The 17,440-nt window shown below is 35.7% G+C and overlaps 2 protein-coding genes across 16 annotated transcripts; one reads left to right on the top strand and one right to left on the bottom strand.

Annotated features, from left to right (window-relative positions):
- Nucleotides 1-820: 820 nt before the first annotated feature.
- LOC113728220 (glutamate dehydrogenase-like) lies at nt 821-4,795 on the bottom strand. 14 transcript variants are annotated; one of them, XR_011839709.1, is made up of 8 exons: nt 4,524-4,795; nt 4,258-4,328; nt 3,971-4,018; nt 3,516-3,641; nt 3,079-3,195; nt 2,573-2,808; nt 2,226-2,469; nt 821-1,240 (listed from the first exon to the last, which is right to left on the bottom strand). XR_011839709.1 is itself a non-coding variant. In XM_072076720.1 (6 exons), the coding sequence occupies exons 2-5, from the start codon at nt 4,258-4,260 to the stop codon at nt 3,091-3,093; spliced, it is 279 nt and encodes a 92-aa protein (XP_071932821.1). In that variant the 5' UTR covers nt 4,261-4,328; nt 4,489-4,757; the 3' UTR covers nt 821-2,808; nt 3,079-3,090. The 14 variants fall into 14 exon arrangements, 4 of the variants coding, with proteins under 4 accessions (XP_071932821.1, XP_071932822.1, XP_071932820.1 ...); XR_011839712.1 differs by having other exon boundaries at nt 821-1,182; nt 2,226-2,428; nt 3,971-4,015; nt 4,524-4,757; XR_011839710.1 differs by having other exon boundaries at nt 821-1,182; nt 4,524-4,756.
- A 3,217-nt stretch (nt 4,796-8,012) lies between these two features.
- LOC113728218 (NAC domain-containing protein 43) lies at nt 8,013-10,404 on the top strand. Of its 2 annotated transcripts, none has more exons than XM_027252782.2 (3): nt 8,013-8,441; nt 8,788-9,059; nt 9,244-10,404. In XM_027252782.2, the coding sequence occupies exons 1-3, from the start codon at nt 8,270-8,272 to the stop codon at nt 10,210-10,212; spliced, it is 1,413 nt and encodes a 470-aa protein (XP_027108583.1). In that variant the 5' UTR covers nt 8,013-8,269; the 3' UTR covers nt 10,213-10,404. The 2 variants fall into 2 exon arrangements, with proteins under 2 accessions (XP_027108583.1, XP_027108582.1); XM_027252781.2 differs by having other exon boundaries at nt 8,773-9,059.
- Nucleotides 10,405-17,440: the final 7,036 nt, after the last annotated feature.

Here is a 17,440-nt window from a genome sequence, read left to right as displayed (position 1 = left end):
AATTCAACTGTAAAATCATCATTGAGACTAACCAAACGGACAGTTAAAATGTCCAATTGAGTGCTAAATCAGACTTTTGAGAACCAAAAGAGAATACCGTAAGCAGGCTATGATGCTAAGAAACACCAAAACAAGCTAAAAGTTTTCTCACTTAATAAGCATATTGAGTTCCTTAGAAGAAAATTGCCAAAATTGTCACATCATTCAGCCATAAATGGTTCTGAGATCCTCCATCTAACAACATTCTAATCACCATGTTTCCTGGTCTCATTTCACATTTCCATGTCCAAATAAATTCTCTCAATAGCAGACCTAAAGTAAAAAAGTTTGTATGAGGCACAATACTTGGGCAGTATTTAATCCTCCAAGACCGAGCATCTCTAGAAAACAGATACCTCAACCAATTCTATGCAGACATGCATATGAGAAAGCAAAGAGAAAAGAAGCAAAAGCAAGATGACAAGGATGTGTAGTTCTCATACTGAGTAACCAAAGGACAGAAAGGATAACCCTCAATGTAAAGTTAAGTCAGTAAATTGAACTAAAACCTAGCATTCTATGCTAATTTATTATTTTCTCTCTTGCTTTCCATTGATGTTTCTTTTAACAAAGCCACAACAACTATCCAATTGAAAACATGTAAAGGACAAATGCATGGACACACAAGCCACCTCAATACAAAAACATGTAAATGACAAATACATGGACATATAAGCCACCTCAATACAAGTGTCACCATGACAACAGTTGCAATAGCCCCTCAAACCATACTCATTTACCAAGAAACTTGTAAATCTCTACTAACATCAACAAGGATAAATTCACCATTAAATATAAGTCTCAAACTTTCTTATCATTAAAGAGAGACTCCAAGTCTTTCTAGGTTAGTCACTTACAACTGACAAAGCATCAAGAACCGAAGGGTGTAATAGCATAACTATTCTAGGTCCAATAGTAGAACTCAGAGGATCCACACCAAACAAAGAGCTAAGTAGAAGCCTTTCCAGTTCCACACCTGTTCATCTCAGCAATGGCTACCCTCTAGGGCATATCCATGAGTGATAAAAGAGTATAAGCAAACTGCATAATCCTCTAGTTGCAAGTGAATCATGGTAGTCCTGAATCCTTTCTCCAAAAGAGCAATCTTCGAATGAGGAGGCTTCAAGTCCAATATGTTCTGATCTGACAAGTCCCATAGACTTTGAATTAGAGTTCACCGCGTTGATGAGAGTGCAAACTCCTTATAAATATATATACAGACAACCAGACAGATAGAACACTAGTTCAGTACAATCTCAAGATCTCTAAAAGAGATCAATAGGCATGGTTGTAATCATCAAATATAGGAAACTACAAGTCGTAACTTAGGAAATCACGAACATTGAATTCTTGTTCTTGCATGTCTTGATCATCATCAGCTCAAGTGTAAAACATTCTCAAGAGCAAGAAAACCGAACCATTACCATAATCCAAGCTAGTTACTTAGAATTCTACATATTACAATTTAAGGCCACTAATTGCATGAAATAATTTAAGAATCCCAATAAAGATCTTATTTCGATTTCTATGATTGTACTCAAGCTATCCGAGACACAAAAAGAAAAGAAAAAAGGACTGGCGACAAATGGATCTAAGGTTTTTCTGTAACAAATTAGCAAGTTCTACCAAGTCATCTTCAAAGGTAACATGCCATTCCTTTAAGTTCTTTCCTGCATAAAGACTTTAACACAAGTTGAAGGTCTGCATTACATTCATCTCTTTGAACCTATCAATTGGAATGCCACCTTCATGCTTCTCACACAATTTTCTGTTTAGGCTAACCTCAATTAAGTTCAATTTTACAAAGTAAAATAAGCAATTGTAAGGTTCAATATTCCAGGCTTAACCTCACTGAGATGTTACAAATCTAAGAGAACATCATGTTTTGTAAATACATACTTAAGTAAACCAAATCTGATTTTTCTAATGAGAATTTCCAAGCTATTAAACATTGCAGTTTATCATTAAAGAGGCAAAACTACAGTTATGCAGCAATTTAATTCCTTTTTTAGTCAAGGAATAGAAAATTTAAGGTGTTTAATTAAAATAGTAACTTACTCACAATTTCAAGTGGGTGCTTAGAATTTAATATTTGAGATATAGAAAGGGACCAAAAAGTACTAAAGGTGCTGAAATAAGAAAAGAGGTTTTCTGGATTATTATGAGATGAAGGGCTAAATGGATACCTGAACCCACTTGAAGTCACTATAACACCTCCGGAATTTGCATATATGTCTGGGAGTATAACAACTCCCTTCTTTGTTAATATTTGTAAATTAAAGCCAAGGTTAGTTAAGTTGCTTCACTGCACAAGTTATTTTGCTCCGAGACACTGCCTTTTGACCTCGCATACTAACCTCATCTGCTTCTGGATCAATACGATGATTAGCTGCGTCAATTATAAATTTGGCTTTACTATCTGCATTATCCCTTCAATCAATTCAAATGTCCATTTGTATTGTAAGTAATAAAATCACATAAAAGCAAGATACCAAGTGTCGGACAAAATCTATGTTAAGGCTAGAAGAACCACCTATTGATAACACCTTTGAGGGCTGCAGGAATAAGAATATCAGTCTTCAAGCAAAATAGAATTGGGATCAACACTGTCAGCACCACTCCATGGTTTTCCCTGACATGCTTCCATAGGTTTGGTACGTCAATTCCCTTACCATGCTTTATGGCTCTTGTTATATTACTTACGCCAATTACCTTTTCCCCTTGTTCACTGATAAGTTGAGCAGCCCAGGATCCGACATTACCAAATCCCTGAAATCAAGAAGAAAATTCTATGATCATATGACATTCGATAATTTTTGACTTTTTAACTTGCTTTCTCTTCTCACGAGTCATGAGACATTTTGTGATGTAACTTCTAAGTCCTCAAGGAAGGCTCTTTGAATGAGCTTGTAGTTTCAACAAAATGCATCCCACAGTATTTGAGCATATCAGAAACTAAAGGTACACTTGAAACTACAAATGCATCCCACAGTATTCAAACATATTATAAACCGAAGGCACACTTCCCAGTGGTGTTACCTGCACAACAAATCATTGCCTAGCAATACTCTTTCCATATTCATTAAGCAGCACTTTAGTTGCAAAGAGTACTCCCCTCCCTCTTGCTGCATCTCTACCGAGGGATCCATCAAGATCCTGTCACCAAAGAATTTTAATTTCTTCCGATAAATAAAAGTGGAAAATTTTTATACATTGATCCTTATACATTTGGAATTGGATAATTTACTACAGGTTTTCCAGTTACTATTGCAGGTGAATAGCCATGGAATTTAGAGTACTCATCCAGTATCCAAGCCATTGTCTGCTCAAATGCGAGACATTTCAAATCCAGTTAATTGGATGAGCTTCATAGACAATGTTGTGTTTATCACTATCTTTTTCTCCAAAAGCAAAAAATGCCACCTAGATATGTACTCCAATCATATCATGTTGTCGAAAACCAGTTTTGCACTGACCTGTGCATTTGTTCCCATATCAGGCGCAGGAACATCAGTGTGAACTCCAATCAAATTATTCTTAGTGCTGCTAGTGTAACTCAAAATTTTGGTCAATGACCAACTTGAAATGGAAGTTCTTGATTCCTACAAGAGAAATGTATTAATTCATCAAGTGCTGAAAACCCAATGAAGAAAGGGAACTGGAAGAACTGAAGCAAATAGAAAGACATTTTAAAGATGAAAAAATCTATTTTAAACAACTGATCTTTTTAGTTACCATGTGGATTGCTTTTTTTGAGCAGGAGATCAACAAAACACTTGCATGAAAGACACCAAAAAAATGACTAAAAAGAAAACTCAAAAAGAGCAAATGCCAAAGAAAATGGCTACAAAGAAAAGCATACCATCATTTGAGGTCTGAAGAGAGTAATTTAAAGGCAAAAATTAAATCAGAATAATAAAACAAAACTTACATTTTCCCTCAGCAGTTGTCTTTCATGGGTGGTTATTTTTCCTCCCTGCTGCAGAAGAAATCCAAGAAAGGCAAAACCAAAAAAGAAAAATGGAACAATAAAAAACCAAGTAGGTACAAAAAATAAAATAAATAAATATCTAAAAGCTAACTAATCATCAATTATTCACCATCTTAGACCATATTAAAAGTTTTTCTTGGAACTAAAAATAAAAAATAAAATAGTAGAAATAAAATTGAAATGAAAAAAATACATTAATCACGGAAAGAAAGGGGAAGAAAAATTACCATATCTGTACTCTACAAGTTCGCATAGATAGTGGAGAGTGGAGATGAAATATTGAACTTCCCCTTCCTCGCTGTTTCAGAAAAAGACACGAAAGAGTGAGGAAAAATTGGTTGTTTTTTAGCCAAGGAAATAGCAGAAAAAATAGAAAAAATTAGCTATAATCACTCGAGGGAGGGAGGGAGGGAGGGAGATGAAGAAGAACAGGAGGGAGAAATGGGAGAAATCGATACAGGGAGGGGAGGAAGATTAGTAGCCCATTTTCCACCTCGAGCCCATCGTCCAGCAATTCTATCAGAAGAAACAAATCTGGCCCCTCCAATTGAGATTATAACCTCTTTCAAGTACAATCAACTGGCAGAAATTCAGAGGAAACCTCTGGAGTCTCATGAAGAAGGAATTTTGTCCAGCGGATAATAGCAATAGGAACTGGTCTTTTAAGAGTTGTTGACATCGACAACTGCCTGCGCTTGAATGAAAGAGAGAGAAAGAAAGTGAAGAAAAAAAGTGGTTGAAGATTCATTCACATACGACGCCGTTTGGTTGATCAAAGGGCAAAAAAAAAAACCAAAAAAGAGAAGAAAAACCGGTCCAACATCAGCTCCATATCATCACCACCGACCAATCCCCACGCACCACATGGGCGGACGACCATCCTACGTGACAGGGGGCTTTCCCTCTTTATCTATATGGTTAATAAATCAATCTTTAATCCAATCTTAACCTTAGCCCTACATTTTGAAAAAGTGGACGACGTTTTTTCTAATGAAACTATTATCCTTTTGAGAAACATTCCAATAACAAAGCGCGTATATTAGCAAAGTTCACATAAAAAGATAGATAATACATGAGATACTCAGCTAGTAACAAAGTATATTTTCACTTCTAAACAATTTAGCGGGGACAAAATTAGAGAGTAGTCGATCCACATCTCACCGTCAGCCAAGTCTATGGAAACGAGGCGTGTCCAGTTGAGTTCTGTCTAGGTTGATGTAATTTCCTATAACATTGGGCATAAAATCACAGAATTTTAGTAGAAGCATGAATTTTACACTACTTAATTATATGAGTTAATAAATTTCACAATTACATCAAAGGTGCCCAAGTATGAGTATATGCCAAAGGGTTAATCATATTTTGCCTCCGTGAACTTGGGAGGTAGCCACACTTTACTACTCTCAATCTTAAACGTGTATATTTTATTCCCATGAAAATTAGTCAAAGTTAGAAATAACAGCAACACTAATAATAATAATAAGTGCAACAACATTATTACCCTTTTATTTATTTATGAGAAAATATTTATAACTTACCATTATTATTGCCCTTATATTGCTAGAAGATATACTTTTTCTATACGGCATCTACTTTACAAAAATATCAAATTGATACTAAAATTAAGAAAATTTACATTTAATAATTACTTTATTCAATTTATTAAACCTTAAATCAAACAATAAGAATAAATAACACATTTATGACAATAGATAGGGTTAGCAAAATTTTGGAAAAAATAAGATAATATTAAACTTCTTATTTTTTTTAAAAAAATATTTTTTGTTATATTAGTTTATATATACTGCTAAAATAATAGTACTGTTATTTTTTATTTTTCAAATCAGTCAGCTATTAAATACTTAACCAAAATTGTTAAAAAAAGCTCGTATGCCCTGTTTTTTTAACTTAAAGGAAAATAAATATTAAATCAAACTTCAAAAAAATTTTTTTTTTTTGGGCAAGAGAAGGACAATACTAGTAAACTATAAATGATTTTTTGCAACAAAATGGTAATGTTGTCATAATACTCTTTTTTTTAAGAAATAATGAATTAAGATTTTCAAGGTTGATTGGTCTTACGAAGGTGAAGTGTGTATTTTTAAGTTTGATGGTGGTAAAATGTGTGCCCAAAGTTGGGGGTAACTGTTATTAACCCCACACCGAATAATACCAGAATTACGTTAACCGAAGAGGGTTGGATGGAACTGTCCTGGGAGAGATCCCAAGTCCACTTCCTGCATGCCCTTCGGAAATCGGTTTCCAAAGGTTGAAACCCAACCCAAAGCATGGCCTTCCCTCCATGCGCATGAGGGCAAACCGTGACAAGCTCCCAAATTTCCTCTTGATAAGTGAGATAATGAAAAAGCTAAAAACAATCATGTAATTATTACATCGTGTAATATGAAAAAGGAATGATATATACATCGTGTAAGATGCAAGCAGCAAATAGGAGACGAAGCTCTCAAAGTCAAAGCATTTGCTGCACTAGTCCAAATTAACAATCATGCTTACTTATGCATCACTACACAGTATTCTCTCTTTCCTGTCCATCCTCTATAAATACTCAAGACTTCTACTGAGAAAGGGTATGACCAATTTTCTGGTAAACAACGTACACTGATTCTCTCTACTACTAAATCATTTTTCTAAATCCGAACTGACTTAAGTTTCGGAGCTATATCGAGGGATTCAGAGTCAGGCGGCGCATGTGTCAGAGCTGCTTTGTCAAGTGTCAGAGGTCACATCCGACCTCTCCGGTGGCCAGACATTTATACGTCACTTCGTCTCTATGTCAGAAGATCCTAGCCGAGGTAGTAACCGGGTCGAAGTCACGGCCCGAGGGGGATTGCCGAGGCGGTGGTTCCAGAAGTACCACAGGGTGAGGCCCCGGACTATCCGAGCTGGAACGACCATCCTCACTCTCAAAGTCAAAGCATTTGCTGCACTAGTCCAAATTAACAATCATGCTTACTTATGCATCACTACACAGTATTCGGTTTGTTAGCTAAATTTTATAGAGAGTACGCCTGAACAAATTACGACTCAGACAGGTTGGTATTGTATTTTCTTTTTCTTTTTTTTTAAGATAGTTGATTTGGCAGGGAGATTTTTGGACTGTATTTCTACAACGACAAATATTTTTAGCACTCTGACCATAGCATTAGACCTCCAGAACTACATTTTTGCTTCTGTTATGTGTATCTTTGAATCTTTTCAGACTTACGCTAAAAGCTGCATCTAAACATGACAAAAATTGATTCTAGGACAAAAAATGAAATATGTACTGGCTAGAATACAATTACAAGACTTTAATCAATCAGCAACAACCGAATGAAAAGTTGTACCAGCATGTGAGTCAATGGAGTAGACAGTACTAGCAATCACAACAGGAGCCAGTTTAACTAACGAGAAATGGCTGTATGCATGTATGAGCTGAAGCTGAATTAGAACACGACGGGTTTTTGCTAAAAATATCGTAGTCCGGCCTGCCTAGTAACGTAGCCATCATTTCTATCTTCTTAGGGCGAGGGAGGCCATTGAAAGCTAAACCCCTCCGACCCCGTATCATCAATCATCTCTCTTTCTTGCTCCGGTTGTTGGACAATGTAGAAATGTGAGTGAGAGCGGTGGTTTCAGTGGTGCTTTTCTGAAGTGTTTTTAAGGTCGAGGGTCGCAGTTAGGATGGAGGCAAGGCAATCCCTCTTCCACGGCAATGGAGCTTGTTGTTCATTGCGTCCCCTTTTGTGGTGTCCCACCTATTCTATCCTTTTCTGGGCCACAGAAATGACCTTTCTCTATCAATGCAGGTGGCTGGCTCTTCTCGAAGAATAGTAAAATTAGCCCCACCATAACTGCATCCAATGACCCGTCACAATACAGCTCTATTTTGCTCCTTTTATTGATTTACTTGGATTTATATGCGCAGTGTATATATAAATACGCATTTGGCTTCAACATTGCACTATAGTGGAGTACTATTTTAAAACCAACTTCTTATCCTCTGCACTGCCACATTCTACTAACTAATTTCTTCATCTTTAATTTCGATATATCTATATATACCCTACTTTACTTTTCAACGCGATCCATGCATTGTTTTCAGTAGTACTGCCTTGATTTCCGACTTCTGGAGTGTGAATTTACTGGAACTTAGGTAGTAAAACAACTGCCAATCGAGCCTGTATAATCATATGAGTAGATTGTGAACTGACTTTTTTGCGCTTGCCAGACGAGAACATGAGGATATCTGTGAACGGGCAATCCCAGGTGCCTCCTGGATTCAGGTTTCATCCTACAGAAGAGGAACTCTTGCAATACTACCTGAGAAAGAAGGTTGCATATGAGAAGATTGACCTGGATGTCATTCGAGATGTTGATCTCAATAAGCTAGAGCCCTGGGACATTCAAGGTATAAATCTACACATAAGCTATCTAGTTTCTATATATAACAGAGAGAATAACCTGTGAATTCCAAGCAGCCATTACTTGCCGTGCATATTCTCTAAATATCTGTCTCATGATCCATTCAGTTATATCTTCATAAAAGAGCAGTATCAAACTGGCCATACATGTAGTCGATGATGCATAGATATGCGATACATAGTTAATCAAATTTAGCCTTCTGTCTGGTAACACTCTCAACGAATCGTAAATGATGACACACGTATTTTTTTCCCCCTCCTATTATTGACATATGTTATTGACTCTGTTAATCAATTGGATGTTTATTAATTTGTTAGACAAATGCAAAATAGGATCCACCCCACAAAATGATTGGTACTTCTTCAGCCACAAAGACAAGAAATACCCAACTGGAACACGCACAAATCGTGCAACAGCTGCTGGGTTCTGGAAAGCCACAGGCCGGGACAAGGTCATTTACAGTAACTCTAGGCGCATAGGCATGAGAAAGACGCTGGTTTTCTATAAAGGTCGTGCCCCTCACGGCCAAAAGTCTGATTGGATCATGCATGAATATAGACTGGACGATAACAGTACTAGCAACAACGCAGCTGAAGTAGAGAATGTGAGTACAACTAGAACTAGCTGACAACTCTGCTCTCTGATATCTGCTAGCTAGCTGGAGAAGAACACTCTTAATATCCTTCTCAATTATCCGTCATTGGTTAAAACACTGAATTTGGAGCATTTTTTATTATTTTTTTCTTTTTACATTAATTAATAATAATGCTGGTCTCCTCCTGATGAAGGTTTGCAATGCCGCGGGAGAAGCAGCAGCACAGGAAGAGGGTTGGGTTGTTTGTCGAATATTCAAGAAGAAAAATCACCATATAATTAAAAGTCTGGATCACGCTACTCCATTTGTCACCACTTGCTCAATCGTCACAACAGCAGAATGCACAAGAGGCCCCCGCCAAAGGCTAATTGGTTCCAGTGATGATGACGACGACGAACGATCTATGGAAAAAATACTCGAGTACATGGGAAGGACATGCGCGGAGGAAAGAGGTCGAGATCAAGCAAACCAGAGCGCGACACCAATGTTTCCGATGATGCCAGTTGACATAGTCACCAAAAGCACTGGCCAGCTGTGTGATAGATTTATGAAGCTTCCTGGTCTAGAAAGCCCAAAATCTTCGCCTAGGACGACGACTGCTTGCACTCATGCTTGTTACCAACCCATCACTTCCCTTCAAGTACTGCCCGGCAGAGGTGGCGATGACGCTGATGACGTTCCTCATGATCCCTGTATTGCACTCATGAGCCAAGTGAATGTGGTCAACGCTGCCGATCATCTCCACTCAGTAAACACTACTAGTACTAATTATCGACCGTCAGAAACGGCAGCCGGCCTCAGCGACTGGGCAGCCCTCGATAGGCTGGTGGCTACGCACCTTAATGGCCAGAACGAGACAGCCAAGCACTTGTCTTCCTGTTTTGATGGTGGTGATCACCCAACCGATCCCAGGGCCGTGGCAGCTCCGTGCTGCGGCCCTCCCGTACCCGACCAAGATCTCCAACTACACTACCAACTAATTAGGTCATTATCATCATCAGCTTCATCCTCTGACGTCATCAACAACCACCACAACCACAGCTGCAACAACAACAAGAGGAGGGATTATCATCACGATGAATGCGAATTGTGGAGCTTCGTGCGATCGTCTTTGGCCCCTGCTGACCCTCCTTTTAGCCACATGCCCAATGTTCGGGTCTAAACCAAACAGGACTCATCCCCAAACAAACGAGTACTCCTCATCATGTGCCTTGCGCCCCAATAGTCAAAAGCTTTAATCATTGTTAATAATAATAAAGATGACCCATCAGTGCCATAAAATTGTACACCGTGATTTTATTATAAGAAACTTCATGTCAAGATAATACTAATACACTATAATTGGCTAGCTTAATTGGTTGGGTTGGCGTTATCTTGGAGTACTATCATGGTTTCTTGATCAGTAATCACCATGTCTCCCCTCTCTACTTAATTGCTTGGCTAGCTAGCTTGCTGGGACCTCCCCCATTCCATGTCTCACATGCATGCATCCGGATTTGTATGTACAAGTGTACGAGTACAGTATATATAGGAATTGTTATTGCCTTAGCGTTTGCGCCGTGTTCGCTTTTTCCATTTACTCTTCTTTAGATTAGACTATTATGGTGTGCTGTGTATTGCGTGCTTGTCTTCTTGTCAATTCTCTGACGATCTATTTGACCACGTTTATGGAAGTCACTCTGGCTTCGTCCCTTTTCCATCTTCCAGTTCTTTGTTTTTCTTCGGTTTAACTTATTTTGTCTTTTTTTTTTTTTTGTCAATAGTTTAACTTATTTTGTCCATCTCCCGGCTTCGCGGACAGTCCCACGAGTCATGGCAAGACAACAGGAGAACTCATGCTAACAAACTTATGGATAATGTCCATAGGTTGAACTTTCTGTCAGTCCCAGCCCGTTCAAATCTCGATTGAGGTTGCTGTGATTTTGGTAAAAAAGTATTTTTAGGTGTTAAAGTATTTTTAAAATATTTGATAAATATCATCCCATAAAATTAAGAATAGAGATTTTGATATTAAAGGCACTTTTAGCAAAAACTCAAATTTGATGCTTTTAGAGTAATTGTTGTGATTTAAAAAATAAGACATTAAATTTAATTATTTTATTCTATATTATAAACTAAATAAAGAGATAAATACCTTTAAAAATTTTTAAATCACTCATTATCGAATACAATAGATACTTATTGAATTATATCTCTAAACAATATATTTAAAAGCACTTGAACACTTAATAAGTACTTTTATTAAAAGCTCCATTGGAGAAGTTATTTCAATAAACTACCGTAACCCCAAACAGGCCCTTCGTCTCAACTTCTTGCCCAATTGGCTATCCCATTCACACCTATTTTTGGTCCTGGAATACCATATTCAAAACAGTTGCAAGAACTGCAATTGTTCATGAAGGTTCATGGCTAAAATTTAGCCCCAAAAAAAAATGTAAGGTTCAAATTGCATCTTGTGCATCATTTTTCATACTATGTGTAGGGCTCACAAAATTTTGTTTTATAGTTACATGTTATCAAAAGTAAGTTACACCGTGTGCATATAAAATTGCATTTTGTGCATTTTGCACAAAATCGGTTTGAACGATTTTCTTAGACAACTGTTCAAGGCCTGTGCCCTTCCTAGCTTCCGCAATTCATCCCAGGCCGAGAATGTGTGTAATATCTAGGGATTTGCAAAATCGAAAAATTTCGATTTACCAACCGAATTCGAATTGAATTCAGAATTTTCGAAATCGGTAAATCGAAAATCGAAATCGAATTCGGATTTTTCGAATTCATATATTTCGAATTTGGTTCGAATTCAGTAATGGAGTTTTTCAAATCGGAATTTCCGATTTCAAATTCACAATTCGAAATCGGAATTCGAATTCCGATTTCGATTTAAAATTCATTTTTAATATATAAATATACTTTTTATACATGTAATATAAAATTTATAAAATATAATATTATATTATATTATAAATTTTATATTATATAATAAAATTTATATTATATAATAATATATACATTTTTCTACCGAATTCCAAATTGAATTCGGTACAAATTCGAATTCAGAATTGGTGATTTCGAAATCGAATTCGGTTGAATTATCAGATACCAAAATTTCGAAAAATTTCGAATTCAAACTTCCGAATTATCGATTTCAAATTCGATGCACACCCCTAGTAATATCATTGTTCACTCAATTATATACATGCTTGGACTCATGGACTATTTAATAACTTGGGTTAAACATTTAAAATTCGTGGTTCTACTCGAAAGTTACTTGGGCCAGCTTGTATACCCTAACACTACAGTTGGAATCGAAGAAATCTCGTATGGTCTCTATGTGAGGTAAGTTTGGAACTAGTGTTGTTATGGTTTTAACTATACAAGGGAGTACAAGATGCTAAGTGCCGCATTGGGTTAAGTGCCACTTCGACAGGGATTACCTCTAAAATCTGTATGAGCCACCTTTAGAATCCTCACACGATATAACAAACTTTGCATTCTCGCAAAGTCCTTAAATTGGGATGAATGTGAGACCCTAAGAAGAGTCTCATATAGGGTAGGATGAGAGGAAAAGAATTATATATATGCATGGACTATTTAGTAACTTGAGTTAACTATTTTGAACTTGTAGTTTCACTCAAAAGTTACTCAAACTAACCTATGGAATGGGGACGTTACAATTAATGTAAGACTAAAAAAAAAATCCCACATTGAGTGGGATGAGAAGAAAGGAATTATATATATATATATATATATATATATATATATATACTTGGGGCCATGAGCTACTTAGTAACTTGGGTTAATTATTTTGAACTCATAGTTTTTCTAAAAGTTATTCAAGCCAGCCTATGGATCTAGAGGAGTAATAGTTAGTATCAGAACAAATCTCGTATGGTCTTTGCATAGGGTGAGCTTGGAATTAGTAGTGTTATCTTTAGGGCAAATTCCACTTTACCCCTTGTGGTTTAGCGTTTTTTCACATAACCCCCCTATGGTTTCAAAAGCTATACATAACCCCCCTTATGGTTTGGATTAAAGTGTCAAAGTAACGGAAATAGTCACTCGTAACGGCATCACCTAAAATGTCAAAAATACCCTTATTTAAGGTTGAAATTTATGTATTAACCAATGGAGTTATGTGTATATTTTGAAAATCATAAGGGGGTTATATGGTAAAATATAAAAATCATAGAGGGTTAATGTGTCATGTATTTATAAGGGTAATTTCGACATTTTTAGAAGTTCCGTTACGAGTGACTATTTCCGTTACTTTGACACTTTAATCCAAATCATGAGGGGGTTATGTATAGCTTTTGAAACTATAGGGGGATTATGTAAAAAAAGAGTAAATCACAGGGGGGTAAAATGTAATTTACCCTTATCTTTATGATTATGCAAGGGACTGCAAAGAGCTAAATATTGTGCAAGGCTAAGTGCCACTTCAACGAGGACCATTTCTACAACTTGCCAGACTAAATGCCATGTTAAATAAGAGCTACCTCTAGAACCCATATGAACCATTTCTATAATATGTACATAACTAAGTGGATAATTTGAATAAAATCAGGTTTTGAAAGGATGCAAAGTCCTTAAGTATAGGTGAATTTGAAACCCTGAGAAAACTCCCACATTGAGTGGAATGAGAAAAACAGAATTGTGCCCGTGCTTGGGAGCATAGACTACTTAGTAATTTGAATTAACCATTTTGAATTCGTAATTCCATTCAAAATTATTCGGGCTAGCCCATTGAACCCAAGACGTTACAATATCAATTGGCGTGGATTAGCATACTACACAATAGACACACAATGAGACACAAGGGGCATCATGTAGCTTATACATGGGGTGTGAGAGAGGGTTCTTGAGAGATGAGAGATGGTATACAAGGGTTGGGCTTGGGTTCAAGTTGTATTCTTGTATAGGGTTTTCTTCTCATAATAAATAACATGTTTCTCTCCGTGGACGTAGGCTCAATGGTGGAGTCGAACCACGTTAAATATTGTGTGTCGTTTATCTTTCATGCTTGTGACTTATTTGCCATTAAATTGTTGTGCATTTAATATCTCAATAGTTGTTTATTCCGCGTTTGGATCCTAACATATCCTAAACCTAAAATTACCTGTAAGTTTTTGTAAGATAATTTTCAAGAAATCCAAGATCCCTTCAACTTCAGAAGGGGTGTTTCTTGCATCCCATGCCTCTTGTCTGTCAGTGCCCGACATAGATTTTTTTTTTCCTTTCCTCTTTGGCAAAATATGGAAGATCATCTCAGTTGGGTTTTAACAAGTCAAGGCTCCATTTATATATAGTTAGTACCACTTTTGGGATTCGAGTTATGAGTTTCAGATTGATAAATATGAAACTCATATTTGACTCACAAAATATTCGAACTATGAGCCTAATTTGGCTTTAGTCCAAACTCACTCGTTGTTCTTAATTTCCTTAATATAATTACTATAACTATTAAATTCTAAAATTAATTTAACATCCACAGGACTACAACATTAAAAGTATATCCAAACCAACAATTGTTCATTAAAAATATATAAACCAAGAATTTTTCAACAATAATATATCCAATTAGTCCAAAGTACTTGAAAAATAGTAGTAATAAAACATGATCAATATAGTTAATACATGTTAAAAGGTTCTCAATTTGTTCGTACTAAGATTTGTCCTTCTAAAGCTTTTGACATAATTTTGCATATTTAATTTTTTTTATATATATTAATATATTTTGACCTATATAGAGGGTTTTAATCTAATAAGGCTCAAACTCGACTCGCATTTAATTCGTGCTTGATATTTGGATTCAATTTCAACTCAATTCAATGAAATATTAGACCCGTCGGACTTTATCAGGTTAAGCAATTAGTCTCGCTCCATTGACATCCCACCATTTGGTCAGCTACAAACAAAATTTCATTATGTGTAGTATGCCCAATACAGGCCCAACAAACTAAAATATCAATTCGATCCAACCCAAAATCGAACCCCAAAAGTCATCTTAAAATCGATTTTTTTTTTTTGGGCGATTTTTGGATCTGGATGGTCAGAAAATGGTGAGCATTTCTCCCCAGAGCAGAGGCATTAAATGGATAGCCTCAACATGGAAGCTTAGAGAGAGAGAGAAAAAAAAAGTAAATAAATGTAGATATACGTATGGTACAATATTGTCCTTTGCTGTGAAAGAAAAAAATGTAAGAAGAAAATTTCATGTGTCACGAGAAAAGTTAACACCATTAATATAGATATACACAATGCACATATTATTAAATAACAAATTTTTCTACTCAATCCGAATTGTACCTTCTCATGACATCTACCAAAAGTAAATAACAGCTTAACTCTACTATGCGATTATAGAGACTTTACTTCTGCAGAAATGTTTATTAGAGACTTTATGACTGATGATCAAGTGAAAAATGTTTTTGCTTCTTCACATGCTTACAAGTCCATTAACTAGTCCAGTAGTCCAACCTCACTAACTGTCTTCCACCAATTCAAAATTAAGAAAACTTAAATTCAAGCAATTAAGAATTTAAAAGCAATAATATAATAAATAAATAGAGGAATACCTCAGTCTCATGTAGAGGTGGCAAATCAACCCAATTAACTATATTTACCCATACCCGCCCATGAATAGATGGGTATGGGTATCTTAAATTTTTGTATATGGGTATAAATGGGTTACCCAATAATACCCATTTATTAAAAGGGTATTATTGGGTAACCCATCAAACCCAATTAACCCATTTAAATTTCTCTTCCCCCAAGTCTCTTCTTTTCCCCTACCTTTTTTTTTTTCAAATTTTTCATTTTGTCATTGTGTTAACATTATTATTATTATTATTATTATTATTATTTGTTGGTTTTATCTTATTATTTTATTTTTTCTTAGTTTGTTAACTTGCTCATTTTTTAGCATTACCAATTTATGATAAATTTTAGCCTATTTTCTTATCTTTATAAAATGAAAATTTAAATTTATATGTATGAAAAAAATGTTAGGGGTTCAAAATTTTTGGATTAAGTTTTTATATTAATTTTTATAGTACTTAATTCAAATTTGTATATTCGTATTATTCAATTATTAAATAATAGGTAATTTTGTGACATAGAGTATAAATGAAAAAAATTGGTAATTAAGTTTATTGAACATTATAAGTAAATATTTAAAACTAATGATGGGTACAAAGAGTGATATAAATTAATAACTTAGTTTGCAAAAATGAATTTAAATGAGTTTGCAAAAAGTTAAAATAAATGAGTTATAAATGGGTAATTGGGTTACCCAATTCATTTTTTGACTTACCCATTTATACCCATCTAATTAAATGGGTATAAATGAGTTGACTCACTTATACCCATTACCCATTTTATCCAACCCAAACCCGCCCAAGTCACCCATTTTGACACCTCTAGTCTCATGTTAGCCTCCTAATATCTAAATACTCCCCAAGTCAAATCTCTGACATTAATTTAAGCTGGTCCATAAAAGAATTGCAGCAACAAAATAGAGAACTGTAATTCATTTGCAAAAGTGCAATGACCTGCGGAATTTATTAGAATTCTGAGGGCAAGTGTCCTGACTATAAATATGTTTTTCTTTTCTTTGTTCTTTCACTGCCGAACATACCATTCATAGCTCAAGATTTTTCGAATCCCAGATTTGTGAACTTTGTTCTGGTGCTCGGATTACTCAATCCAACACGTCACTACTAATTAGATTAGTGCTCGTTAAATGTAAAATAACAATTAATGCTAAATGTTAAACTCTCTTCTGTTCAATCTAGTTTTTAACTAAACCATAAATCAGTCAAAAGCGCATTCATGTTATGATAACGAACACATTGATTATTACAAAATTTGAAAGAAAAGATCAAATTTGAAAGAAACAAGTCATTATTAAAATTGATTGCTCAGTTTAAAAAAAAATGCATTTAATCAAAGCAAAATGATTAAACCATGACTGACCAAACTAACGTACGTTCACTCCCTATCCGACTTTAAAAGCACAGTCTAACATTTCAGGTCATATTCCTTCAGAAATGGATAATTTTTCATCTATCTTTTCGGTTCAATCAATTTTCGTTCAAACAATTTTTCATATTGAATTTTGAAACCGAACTGAATGGACGCCAGATTTATGGTTCAACCAATCGAACCCGACCGATAAGACTTATCCGATTTTCTAAACATTTATTGTAAAAAAAAATAAAATAGGAGCCAACTCCTCCTGGGTGCTCTGCTGTGGTCTCCAGTCAGCAGTCAAGCCCACATTTTACTCTTCACGTGAAGCCATCCGGCCGTCGTGACTGATGAGGACTAAAATTTGAGGGGAAAGTGAGGAAAGCGTGAGGCAAAGACAAAGGCGTTCACGGAGGCCA

Source organism: Coffea arabica, chromosome 2c (assembly GCF_036785885.1).
Source record: "Coffea arabica cultivar ET-39 chromosome 2c, Coffea Arabica ET-39 HiFi, whole genome shotgun sequence".
NCBI classification, from domain to species: Eukaryota; Viridiplantae; Streptophyta; class Magnoliopsida; order Gentianales; family Rubiaceae; genus Coffea; species Coffea arabica.
The sequence above is the reverse complement of the archived record's forward strand: the minus strand, read 5'-3'. Positions and strand labels throughout refer to the sequence as shown.

What these genes read in the sequence shown, in the direction of transcription:
- LOC113728218 (XM_027252781.2), top strand. Translation starts at nt 8,270, where the DNA reads ATGAGGATATCTGTGAACGGGCAATCCCAGGTGCCTCCTGGATTCAGG. An exon ending in AGAGCCCTGGGACATTCAAG is followed by an intron (nt 8,442 to 8,772) that starts GTATAAATCTAC and finishes TTAATTTGTTAG; the next exon opens with ACAAATGCAAAATAGGATCC. An exon ending in ACGCAGCTGAAGTAGAGAAT is followed by an intron (nt 9,060 to 9,243) that starts GTGAGTACAACT and finishes CTCCTGATGAAG; the next exon opens with GTTTGCAATGCCGCGGGAGA.
- LOC113728220 (XM_072076719.1), bottom strand. An exon ending in GACAACTGCTGAGGGAAAAT is followed by an intron (nt 3,642 to 3,970) that starts GTAAGTTTTGTT and finishes TTTCTCTTGTAG; the next exon opens with GAATCAAGAACTTCCATTTC. An exon ending in ATATGGGAACAAATGCACAG is followed by an intron (nt 3,196 to 3,515) that starts GTCAGTGCAAAA and finishes CTTTGGTGACAG; the next exon opens with GATCTTGATGGATCCCTCGG.